General features: G+C 41.9%; 1 protein-coding gene across 1 annotated transcript in view; it reads left to right on the top strand.

Annotated features, from left to right (window-relative positions):
- The first annotated feature begins 1230 nt into the window (after nt 1–1230).
- The window catches only part of LOC105535615 (alpha-N-acetylneuraminide alpha-2,8-sialyltransferase), a 97360-nt gene continuing 85786 nt past the window's right edge, over nt 1231–12804 (top strand). Inside the window, exon 1 of the mRNA XM_011974756.1 lies at nt 1231–1947. Coding sequence (XP_011830146.1) covers nt 1712–1947 — 236 coding nt within the window. The 5' untranslated portion in view covers nt 1231–1711. The remainder of the gene's footprint in view (nt 1948–12804) is intronic.

Raw genomic sequence — 12804 nt, 5'->3', positions numbered from 1 at the left:
AATGACACCAAAGTGGTCATCTGGGATGCTACTTCGCTTTTGGTAAATAACTTTGCATCAACTTCTCAAGTTCTACCTCTCAGTGGAGAAGGATGCTAGAAAAAGATACCAGGCACCGCAGCCTAGTCGGCTGAACAAATGGAGTTATAGCCTTAGATTTTGTTTTCGTGATGACTACGCTGACCAGGTTTCTTCTTTGTCCTTGCACACTTTATGCTTGACGAGATGCTTAAGCAAATAGAATAGGCGACCGCTAGGAGGTACCCAAGCTATGCGTCGCCGCCGAGGAGAGCAGAAATGGCTAATCAGCGACTCCCTCAGCTCGGTGGGTCCAGGCGGGTGGCGCTTTTCCAAGGTCGGGGTTGCGATAAGCTTATCGCTTATCACAAGCAAGAAGAGCAAGAAGGACGTCTAAGAACCAATGATCCTTTAATCCAAAAGGCCGCACGCCTCCAAGGCAATTTGACATCTTGAGGTCTGGCGTTTGGGCACCAGCTGCCTGCACATCTGGATGCAGCAGTGCCTTTCCTTGCAGGGAGGAGGCGAGGCGGAGGACCCCGGAGCGCACGCACCTCCTCGTGAGCGCGCTCGCTTGCGCCCGTGAACGTGTGTGTGTGTGTGTGTGTGTGTGTGTGTGTACGCGCGCGCGCACACGGGCCGCGGCTACGGGACCGGCTAATGGGGGTGGGGGCCCAGGAAGGAATAAATCTCCGCCAGCCTCCTCGCGCCTGGCTGCGGGTTAATATCCAACCAGTTAGAGAAAGACAAGGGTGACGGCAGCAGGGTGACAGCCCGGGCACACCGGCCGCGTGTCGAAGGGTCAGGATATTACCCAGTCTCCGCCGCACTCAGGGACTGATATATTTCTACTGGCGGGGGCTGTTGTTTTTTATTGTCTGCCGTTATCTCCAGGGCACGAGTGAGGGGTGCGCGCTCTGGGCGAGTGTCGCGGCTCGGATCGGGTCGAAAGAGGCAATTTTGCGGGTGGGGGAGGGAGGGGGAGACCTTGATTTCCACCAATCCCCGGGCGTTTGTCTGCGAAGTCCAGGGCGCAGCGGAAGGCTGCGGCGCGCCGCTGAATTAACTGATGAGAGCGAGTTCTTTTCTTCTCCGGGAGGGGTGGAGAGCCAGGGTCCTGGCGGGCGAGGCGGAGGAGCCCGGGGCAGGATAGCGGTCCCGGGCCGCCGTGGAAATTTCCAAGGACTTGGCGCGGCGCAGAGAGCGCGTCTAGGGGGGTTGCCTGGCGGCGCAGTAGCGCGGGAGGCGGCGAAGGGCGCAGGAGCATCGCTTGGAAGGGGACAAGGGGACGCCACCGGCCAAATGTCTGGGAGAGAGCCGAGCCTTTTCCCGGACCCTCGCCGACGGCGACCGTGATGCGGCAGAACTGGCCGGAGCGACTCGCCGCCACCGCTGTCTGCGCTCTCGGAGACCCCAGCGCCCGCCTTCTGCAGGGGAAGCGACCATGGCCATAGATCGTGACTTGCCCCCCAGCCGCTTCCCCTAGAAAGAAATCCTTGGAAAAGTTGCATTTAAAAAAATCCTTGCGCTGACCTTTGGGGCCGACGGGGCAGAAGAAGCGTGCGTGCGTTTGCAAGCAAGAGAACGAAAGGTGTGTGTGCATGGGGGGCCGGCGGTGGGAGACCCTCCGCTGCCACTTCGCCTAGCTTTGTGCTGAGGCCCCGGCCCCCGCCCCTGGGACGCCGGGGCTGCGATGAGCCCCTGCGGGCGGGCCCGGCGACAAACGTCCAGAGGGGCCATGGCTGTACTGGCGTGGAAGTTCCCACGGACCCGGCTGCCCATGGGAGCCAGTGCCCTCTGTGTCGTGGTCCTCTGTTGGCTCTACATCTTTCCCGTCTACCGGCTGCCCAACGAGAAGGAGATCGTGCAGGGTGTGCTGCAACAGGGCACGGCATGGAGGAGGAACCAGACCGCGGCCAGAGCGTTCAGGTACTCCTGCCCTCGCGGCTCATCCCCTCTAGCGTCCTTTCCTCCCCTAGTGCAGAGGACAGGGTCACCGGCGAGGACCGCCTTGCACCGCCTCGCAGAGGCATGCCTTTCATCCGCTCTTCCGTGTCCTTTCCCTCCATTTGTGCCATTCCCAACCTGGAGACTTTAGTTAGGGTCCCTTCCCCACCCCTGACTCCCAGAGATGTGCAGACACCTGCTTTGCGCAGGTAAAGACTCGACGCATTTCTTCAGAAAGCGGAGTTTTATTTAACAATTTACGGATAAACAGAGGGAAGGAGAACCCAGGATAACTTAGTCTCTTGCACTTAATGAGAATCTATCTCTTGGGCTCTGCAGACATTTGAAGCTGTAGGGAACAAGAAGCAGGTAAAAGGCATCTCCCCGAGGTGGGGTGCACAGTTGGTAACAAATCCCCAACGTCGGAGTGATGGGCAGTGGACACATGGACGGATCCCGCAGCTTTGCACAGTGTGCCCACAGCAAATGCATAGTACTGCTGACGTCCTACTAAGGGACGATACTGTGCAATTTTTGTGTTGAAATGTCAAACAACTTTCTAGTATTATTATCTCATCTTGTTGACCACAAATTGATTCTTCAGAAGGATGAGTAACTTCCCCAAGGTCATTACTTTTGACCTGTGGGTGCTGGATTTTTCATCACTTAAAGCTCCAAAGCTCCCAGCTCTTTTTATTGGCTTAGACTATGGATGCCTCTGGAAGATGGGAGATGTACTTTAAGTAGGCACCTGAAGTCAGAAAACAAACGAAATCCCCAAGCCAGGTTGGAAATCAGAACTCTGAGGATCACTCAGAGGTTGTAGATCCGCTTCCTTTCCGGGAATTTTAGATCGAATGTCTAAAAATAAGTTACGGCAGCAGGGGTTGTGTAGTTAGATTGGAGGGAAGGCAGAGCTGCTTCCCCTTCCTCTCCACCTCCCCGGGCATGTTGAGGGAACATACGGGTGCTTCCACCACTGCCTGGTGCCCCTTTCACCTTTAGTCCCTGGGGCTGAAGATGCTGCCGTTGGCTTCTTCCTGTGATTGTAGTGGTCTGGGTGGTTGGAAATGCTCCCCTCTGCTCTGCAGAGGATCTTTCTAATCAGTGCAGGGGCAGGTGAGTTCTCATGTAAACATTTTTCACTACAGTTATTTACAAATATTCAGGAGCATCTATACATTTTTAAAAACTTTTTAAACATATGGTTTCCTTCTCCTTCTGAGGCCTCCTCCTGGAAAGAGAGGTTAAAAAGATAACAGAGCCAATTTGTTTAGAGGAAGGCAACTGCATTCTCCTTGGAAGGCAGGATTTTCCTTCTGTTTTTTTTGAACTCTACCATCATTGAATTTAAAAATAACTCCACTCTTTCTAAAAGTATATAAGGGTTAATTTTTTCTTTCCTTCACAGTATTGATTGTGGGACTCAAAAGCAGGCACAAGCATCACATCCAGCAATTATTTTCCCTAAAGACAGAAAGCACTTTCATTTCAAGTGATCTAAGGAAATGAGTTAAGAACTTCCCATTGGTTTGCAATGAAAGAGTCTATTTTTTTAATATAGGAGGAGGAATAATGAAGCCCTGTTAGAGGATAGATTTCTTGTTAGAGGACACAATCAAGTGGAAAATGCTTCATATTCTGAGAAATACAGGCTGATAGTTTCTGAGACACATTTGTTCCTTGCTTTCTGTAGCCTGGAGTAATCTTCAGTGTGTTTGGATGTTATTTGGTCTGGTCTTTATGTGCAGGGAATTACTTATTAAAATCCGTACACTATGAAAACGACCTAAACACATATGCCTCAAAGTTAGTGGCTGTAAAACCATGTAAAAGGCACCATTGCTTATTGAAATAAGTTTGAGCTTCAGAGTAGAATTCTGAATTTGTACACTGAGTATGCTGTGACTAGATAAACAGCAGAGAATCTTTGGCAAGTTACTATATTTTTCGAGTCCTGGCTTTCTTGTTTATCTATATTGCAGAGTTGTTAGAAGGCTTAAATTTTTAATAAAAACTGATGCCAAGGATCTGGTACATTGTGTACCCAGAAAATGGTTGCTTTATAATTGTTATAAATTATAATTTCTGGTATATGTTACAACATAAATAAGGAAATCTGGTCAGCCCATGAGAATTTGGAATGTTTCTCCTGCCAGATTTACAGGTAAACATTATTGGTCCTTACCCCTCTCCCCAACCACGTACACTTATGCTAATGAACAGGGACAAGACATTTTGAAAGGTAGGAGAAGTTTCATAGCTTGAGTTAATTATTTTTTTACATGCGCATTTAATGTTCTTTCACATTTGGATTGTTAGTATATGGCAGTAGTGTTTATTTGTTAAATATTAGACCGGTCAGTCAGAAGCCATGATCATGTTAAGGAGACACAACTTTGACAAACAAGCATCTGTTTTTCTCCAGTCTGAAACATCTTCTGCATAAATACGAATATATGCACACAAATGCACAAGGTGCACTTATATGTAGAGTTTTATGTGAATTTATTCACAAATCATGGAATGGTGTCATATATATGTAAAAATATATATGTATATACATATGTAAATACAAACATTTGCAATCAGTCAATTGACCAATATTTCATGAGTGACTACTCTGCATCAGATACGTGTTAGGCCTTAGGGGATTGCAGTGAATAGAATGGATAGATTGCCTCCTCTAACAACTTGCCTCCTAGTAGAGGATGACTGACACACAATTAAATAAATACGATGACAACATACGGTTAAATTGTATGAAGAGAAAAGAGAGTGTTTCCCTATGTTTATAAACACCAAAATTTAAGATTTTATTTTGCCCTCTGTGCTTCCATTTATTTTCGTAATTTTCTTCTTCTTCTAGCTCAGTATTTGATATGTACTGAATTCTCGGAGGAGAACCTTGTCAAATTGCATAGGAGATGGCGGGAAGAAAGTAAGATAGCTGTAAGAGTTTTGAACAGAACAGGAAGTTTTCCTAATGTTTATGTGGTGATAGAAAGATAAAGGAATCAATAGAACTTATTATAGAAACTTTCTTAATTCTTGTTGCTTTTGATTAAGTGATATTGTGGGAAGTGCCAAACCAAAGTAGTGTTTGCTTCTTCCTTCAGACCCTCACCCATTTCATTTGCTCCTCAGAAATGAACCTGAACTCAGAATTTATGTGCACGGCTTTATTCTTGGCACCTGACATGGTAACAATAATAGTAACAATTAAACTAGCAAGTTAGTAGGTGCTTATTATCTGCCTGACACTATGCTAGTATGTATTGTCTCATTTAATCCTCATAAGAATCTTGTATAAATGGATATATCATTATCCACTTTTATGAAAATGAACATGCCCTGGTCTTCAAGGGAGTTGCTATAATGCCATGGAAGAGACAGATAATGTATATAATTAACTAACTGGAAACAGGGCCATCAAAGAGAGGAAACATAGCAGAGTGAAAACGTTATGGATTTGGGAGCTGTTAGAACATGGTTGGAATTCTGGCTGTATCCCTTTCCAGTTGTGCAATCATTGGTAAGTCCAACACTCAGAGCTTTAGTTCCTCGATTTGTAAATTGGGGCTTGTAAGAATGTCTTACAAGTTTCCGGTGAAAACTACATGATAGCATATAGACAGCACCTGGAATGATGCTTGCCACCTACCTCTGTTTAATACGTGATTGTTGTAACAACAGAAACACCAGTGAATGCTGGGGACATTCCCACAACATGACATTTAATTCTACTGAAGGGAGGGAAATCGGGTTTCAGAGAGGAGGTGGTGTTTGGAGTAAGCCTCCAAGGATGGTAGGGTGGCATCGTGGTAAGAGGTGAGGATAGAAGTATATGCCAGGCAGAGAGAACAGCAAAGATCAAGGTGGAGAGATTTAGAAGTGCCTGGTGTGTTTACTGTATGGAAAGTTATTAAGTCACCCATGGAGACCACCATAGAAAAGTAGGCTGGATGGTAAGACGAAGCCAGGAATTTTTGAATGTATTTAAGGTGTGGCTCATTAGAAATGGACAAACATCAAGGATCTAATGGTACTGGCTACATGTTAGCTATCAGCAGAGATGGCACATCACTGTTACCAGTGGGTTTGGGGAATAGAATAGAGGTTAATACAGTGAAGTGGTTGTTTTGAAAATTCTATCGACTCATTGGATGGTAACCATTACTCTAAGCAGTCAAGTTCTTTCTTTTTCAAAATTCTGAACAAACGACTACTTTCAGCAGTTCCACCTTTATGTGGCCTCTTTTATTTCCCTATTTTTGAATAGGGATGTTAAAAGCTCAGAAATTTCCATAATTGTCCTGGTGGCAGGAGAAGGGCATTGGGAGTGGAGGGGATGAACGTAGGTGCAGCCATCTGTACAGATAAAATGTAAGTTTGGTGTTTGAAAGTTGGAGATTTATGGAATTCACTTTGAAAAGGTAGTTTAGGAAAAAGAGGGTTTAATAAGTTTTGGTGCTCAAGAAAATAGGCTACAGTTATGTTGCAAATTTACAAATGTGGAAAAAAATCTCATCAGCAATCATCGCAATAGCAAAAATCAATCACTAACATTTATTGGATACATAAGATATACCAGGCCCAGGTCTTAACACTTATATATGTGTTTTCCCCCAAAGCAACCTTATAAAGTAGGTTTGTGTATGTTCCTGGTTTTACAGATGAGGATATGGAGGTTTAGAGAGATCCATGAACAAAATGATGGAGTTTGATTTCCAACCTGGAGCTATTTAATTCTAAACCTCATGCCTGTTCCCTGCTAATTTTGGATAAATGAAGCAATGCTGTATACATTTCTCTCATGATTTGGCTCTGATTACTCCAATGTCATCTTTCATCAGTTTTTCTTTTTATTCTTTGCTAATATTGGAATAATTACGGTTCCTGAAATAGGCCAGGCTATATTGGGTTTGCTCGAGCCATCTCCTCCACCTGGAATGACTTGACTTTAGGCCACATCTTCCTGCCTTTCACCTGGCCAGTTCCTTCTCATCTATTGACAGTGCATTACAGTGCTTAAGAGCAGAGGTTCTGAAGTCAGCTGTGTTCAAATCCTGATTCCATCACTTGCTGTGTTGTTGAGCAAATCAGCCTTCATTGCTCATTTCTCTATCCGTAAAATGAGGCTTCTTAAAGGATTGTTCTAAGAATTAGAATAGATAATGTGTTTAAAATGCTTAGAACTATTTCCAGCATATAATTAATGCTCAGACTTATTAGTTCTCCTCAAGGTGGCTTCCCTTACTCCTTCCTCCCTTCCCAGGCTGTGCTTAGAAGCTTCTCCTCTCTGTTGTCTTTATACCATGCACATATGATTGTAATCCTTTCAATTATTCTAAATACCTACTACTCTGTGTCTACCACTATTACTATAGGATAGGTGATGCTGGGTCTGTAGCTGTGAACTGAACAAAATTTTTACTTTCTTGGAATTTATAGGATAATGATGACAGAAAATAAACAGAGAAATATACAAATGACTGGTAGCAACAGGTGCATTAATCATGATGTATTAAAAATATGAGTGCACTTGCCTGCCTTCCCTGCTAAATTTTAAGTTTCTCACAGACAGGAACTGTGCCTCATTCATAGTTGCATTCCCAGAGCCCAGCATGGTCCCTGGTACACTACATTTTGCTTAGATATTATGTGAATGAATGTTTAGGAAGGTGTGGAACCAGATAGCCACCCAATCGGTCAACAGGTATTTAATGAGACCTACTGTGTGTCCAGCACGCTGTTCGGCAGTGTAGCAGATCAGAGGAGTAAGCATCCTTTATATTCTCAAAGAGCTCTTACTCTAGAGCAGAGGTTCTTAGTTTCAACCCTCCTGACATTTTAGGCTGCATACTGCTTTGTTGTGGAGTGCCGTCCGGGCACATTGTAGAATGTCTAGCAGCATCCCTGGCGTCTGTCCACTAAATGAGACAACCAACTATGTCTCCAGAGTTGGCAAAATACCCCCTGGGGGGAAAAGTGCCCCTGACTGAGAACCACTGATTTGCAGGAACAAAATCTGCCCAATCGACAGGATTTAAGAAACCTTGAAAGTATACGTAATTAAGAACTAAAATTGGAAACTACAGTATAAATGCTTTGACTGTTTAGAGAAAGGAGCTGTCTCTGTGGGCTCAAGTTGTTGGAGAAGGCCTCCTGGAAGAGGACTGAATGAACTGTACTTGACAGATAGGTCTTGGTTAGGGAAGGGTCAGGAGAGGGGAGGCGTTTTAGGATATTTATATAAGCAACCGTCTCTGTTGAAAGTATATGTAAGAGCTGTTTAAGATTTTCATGAATGTTCCCCTTAATCCCTGGTGAGAGGGGTCCATGCTCTGTGCGCTATACTTTAAGGGGCCACATCCTTCTTTTTCTCTGGTTTCACCCTTTCTCAATGAGGCAGGGTGTTAATGGGACCTTTCTAGACCCTGAAATTTCCTGCCCAAATGACCCCAGTCTACTTCCACAGCCTGCCTGCCTGCGTGGGGCATTTTCCCCAATCTTCTTCCTGAGAGTGGCTTGCCCCCTGGTGTGTACAATCCTAGGCCACACATCAGAGAGGACAAGGGACGGCTAAGGGACAGCTCTTTGAGGGAGACGTTGTGGAAGGAACTTTGATATGGGGCTGTGGAGCCGACATATGCACGTAGTATATGCTTGCCCTGTGTCCCCAGGTTGCAGGACCAAACTTCCTGCATTTCAGGAGTCTAAATGTGAATCTGGCATTCCAGATTGTTTTGCAAGTTTATTTTTCCAGGGAGAAGAATAGAACATGTTTTATCGGTTTGTTGCTTTGATGATAACTTCTCAATATTAGATACAGTTGTACTTTTGTTCTCTGCCTTGCAAATGGAGGTGGTTGGAGAGTTTTGGTCTGTACTGTATAATCAATACTCAAGTGAAAACTTATAGTGGGTTTTTTGTAACTTGGGAGTCTGTCAGTCTTCATCTGAAGGCAGAGTGTTTTAGTAAACTAGTTGGATCAATTGAATAATTATGTAAGTTAGTATAGAGTGTGGTCAGTTAGTCTTTTGACAAAGTTGTGAGTCATCTTGGAAATAATGATACTACACATCATTAATGCACTCTCTCATGATGGATTTGATAGACTTCTGGTAAAATAATCTATTTTAGCTTCTCATTCTGACCTGGCTCTATCAGGAGCGGTGTGACCTTGGGCAAGTTACTAACCTCTCTGTACCTTTGTTGCATCATCTGAAAGATGAGTATCATGGGCTAATCTACTTCATAGGTTTGTGATGATAATTAAATCAGATAACAAATGTAGAATCCATAGCCATCCTCACCTGGCTGGGTGGGATGACAGGAAGCTTGTTCTCACCTGGAAAATGTCTGGACTTTGGAGTCCCAGAGATGAGGATCTTATCTTGGTTCTGTCATTTATCAACCTTGTGACATTGAAAATTTACTCGGTCTTGCTGAGCCTTAGCTGCAGGTGGCAATAGTTACCTTGAGAGGATTAGTTGTTGGATAATTGCTAATTATTAGTCCATAATGAGGAGAAAGTCCATGCCTTTGGACACATTCTGTGCCTATTAATTGCACTTCCTGTAAAAGAATATCTGACAATGAAATGTGACCTTGTGACACACCCTCTTTTTTCACAGAATTAGTGCTGAGGGTGCTGTACTGTGGCCTGAAAAATTTTATGGAAGACAGGAGAGCCCAGCAATCAATCAACTGATTTCAATCATTCATTCAACCACATTTCCTGAATGTCTACCATGTACCAGTTAGGTGCTGGCAATACAGTGATGAATACAAGAATGTGGTCCTGGATTTGATAAAATTTATAATCTAATTAACAGCAGTTCTTCCATATCTGTGGGTTTGTTTTCCGTGGTTTCAGTTGTCCATGGTTAATTTGGTCCAACAACATTAAATGGAAATTCCAGAAATAATTCGTAAGTCTTAAGTTGTGCTCTGTTTTGAGTAGTGTGATGAGATCTCGCTTTGTCCCACTGCATCTTGCCTGGGATGTGAATCTTCCCTTTGGTCAGCGTCTCCACACTGTTGACACTTGCTGCCCATGAGTCATTTAATATCCATCTTGGTTGTGGGATCACCATGCTTGTGTTCAAGGAACAACTATTTTACTTTACCAATGGCCCCAAAATGCAAGAGTGATGATGCAGGTATATTGTTATAATTGTTCTATTTTATTATTGCTATTATTGTTAATCTCTTACTGTGCCTAATTTATAAATCAAATTTTATCATAGGCATGTATGTATAGGAAAAATAGGAAAAAACGGTATACAGGGCTTGGTACCATCTGAAGTTTCAGACATCCACTGGGGGTCTTGGAATGTGTCCTCCACAGATAAGAGGAGATTCCTAGTTTCATTCTTTAAATCAGTAAGGAACTGAGTAATGTGGGGTTCCAAGTCTTACAGTTTGACTGTTTTGGATAATGATAATGAGCTTTAAAGGAATCGATTTTTTCCTCTTTCTGTTGAACTGTGTTCTAGCTATGGCATTGCATGAGAAGGAAGCAGCCAAGATCGTAAGAGCTGTGTCACTCTAATTAGGTGCCAGGAGGAAGTGGAAATGAATTCAGAACCACACATTCTCCATTTTTCAGATCTTAAACACAGAAGACACTACCAGAGATTTCCAGGTGACCACAATGAGAAAAGGGCCTTTTGTCCCACTATGTCTTGCCTGGGATGTGAAATCTTTAGTTTGTTTCCATTATTGATAAAATAAACATATATAGTACATGATTTTATGTTCCCCATGTTCATTTAAATAATTCATAGTGTTTATTATTTGTCTGATTTTGGAAAGAATACATATTTACTATAGAAAATTTTTAAATATAATAAAAAGAAGAAAAAGCCTGCTCAAATTCCCTCACTCAGAAGTACTCATTGTAAACAGTCTCTTTTATGTATGTTTGTTTGTATGTGTGTATTTCTAAATTGTATGTATTTTGTATATCTAATTTTATATCCTCTTTTATTCACTCAAAATTATACCTTTAGTATTTTCTCATATAATTAATTTTTAATTTACAAACTTGTGAAAAAATAGCTTTATAATTTTTTATTTTGGAAAAATAATTATTTATTTTCTAAGTATTACCATAAAAATACTTTTAAAAAGATTGTTTATGCTGCTGACAAATTTACATTAGACTTTTTTTCTTTAATGATTTCTTCATATGTATTTGTTGTATAGCTGAGCATAGGAAATTAAAAAGCCTCTTTAAAGATCTGTACTTTCTCAAGGTTGATATTTAAAGGATAAAAGCAACACTATTTTCATTTGTAAAGGTAATTGACATTTAACAAACATCGCTAATATTTTGGTTTATGTTCTTCTGGATCATTCAATGCCAATGTGTGTATAAATGAAACAAAAATATAATGAATTTGACAGTACATTGCAAATATTTTTCTAGTAGTAGTATATGCAATCTACATTATCTCTTCTAATGACTCTAAGATTTTCTATTGTTAGGATAGATACAAATGTATTTAATTAATCTACTGTTATTGGATATTTATGTTGCAATTTCTCACTTTTATGAATAATGATGTGGTGACCATCCTTTTGTGTACATCTTAAACACGTGCTTATAGCTTTCTAGAATTAATGTTTTCACATTTTAATTTGAAGTGCCAATTCTTTTTTTAAAATCTTTTTAAAATTTTTGTTCCTTGAGTTTATTCACTTAAAATGAATGCTACTACAAGCATTTCTTCCGTGCCATTAAACATTAGCCCAGACGTACATTTCAAAGTTTGCATAATTTTCTGTCATATGAGTATCATTAAATGTATTTAACCAATGATCTTTGTCAGAAATTTAGTTTATTTACTATTTTATGATCATGAATAACACTGTCATTTTATGACTTTAAGTTGACTTAATTCTATGTTGGTTTTTTTCTTTCCTTTTTTTTTTTTCAACTTTTATTTTTAGTTCAGGGGTACATGTGCAGGATATGCAGGTTTCATAGGTAAACATGTGCCATAGTGGTTTACTCCACATATCATCCCATTACCCAGGTATTAAGCCCAGCATTCATTAGCTATTCTTCCTGATGCTTCTCCTTCCCTCACCCCACCCCCGACAGGTGTGGTGTTGTTCCTGCCCATGTGTCCATGTGTTCTTATCGATCAGCTCTCACTTATAAGTGAGAACATGCGGTGTTTGGTTTTCTGTTCCTGGGTTAGTTTGCTGAGAATAATGGCTTCCAACTCCATCCATGTCCCTGCAAAGGATATGATCTCATTCCTTTTTATGGCTGCATAGTATTCCATGGTGTATATGTGCCACATTTTCTTCATCCAGTCTATCATTGATGGGCTTTTGGGTTGATTCCATGTCTTTGTTATTGTGAATAGTGCTGCAGTGAACGTATGCATGCATGTATCTTTATAATGGAATGATTTATATTTCTTTGGGTTTATACCCAGTAATGGGATTACTGGGTCAAGTGGTATTTCGGCCTCTAGGTCTTTGAGGAATTGTCACACTGTCTTCCACAGTGGTTGAACTAATTTACACTCCCACCATCAGTAAACACCAATTCTTATATTTGGCATCTTTGGTTGTTCATAGAGAATCTTTGGCTTTGGCTAAGTGCAGATTTGGGGTTTTTCCCTCTTTCAGTGTGCATAGTGATTGCATAAATAGCAGACATACTGTGATTGTTAAATTAAATGATAAAATTTCCCTTAGGTGGATTTACAATAGGTCAGGCAACAAAAAAAGATCCCCATACAACTGGATATGTACAGTGGCAGGTAAACCCTTCATTCGGGATTGCAGAGACCCAGCTATGAGGAATTTATG

This window comes from Mandrillus leucophaeus, unplaced genomic scaffold, assembly GCF_000951045.1.
Source record: "Mandrillus leucophaeus isolate KB7577 unplaced genomic scaffold, Mleu.le_1.0 Scaffold1486, whole genome shotgun sequence".
NCBI classification, from domain to species: domain Eukaryota; kingdom Metazoa; phylum Chordata; class Mammalia; order Primates; family Cercopithecidae; genus Mandrillus; species Mandrillus leucophaeus.
The sequence above is the reverse complement of the archived record's forward strand: the minus strand, read 5'-3'. Positions and strand labels throughout refer to the sequence as shown.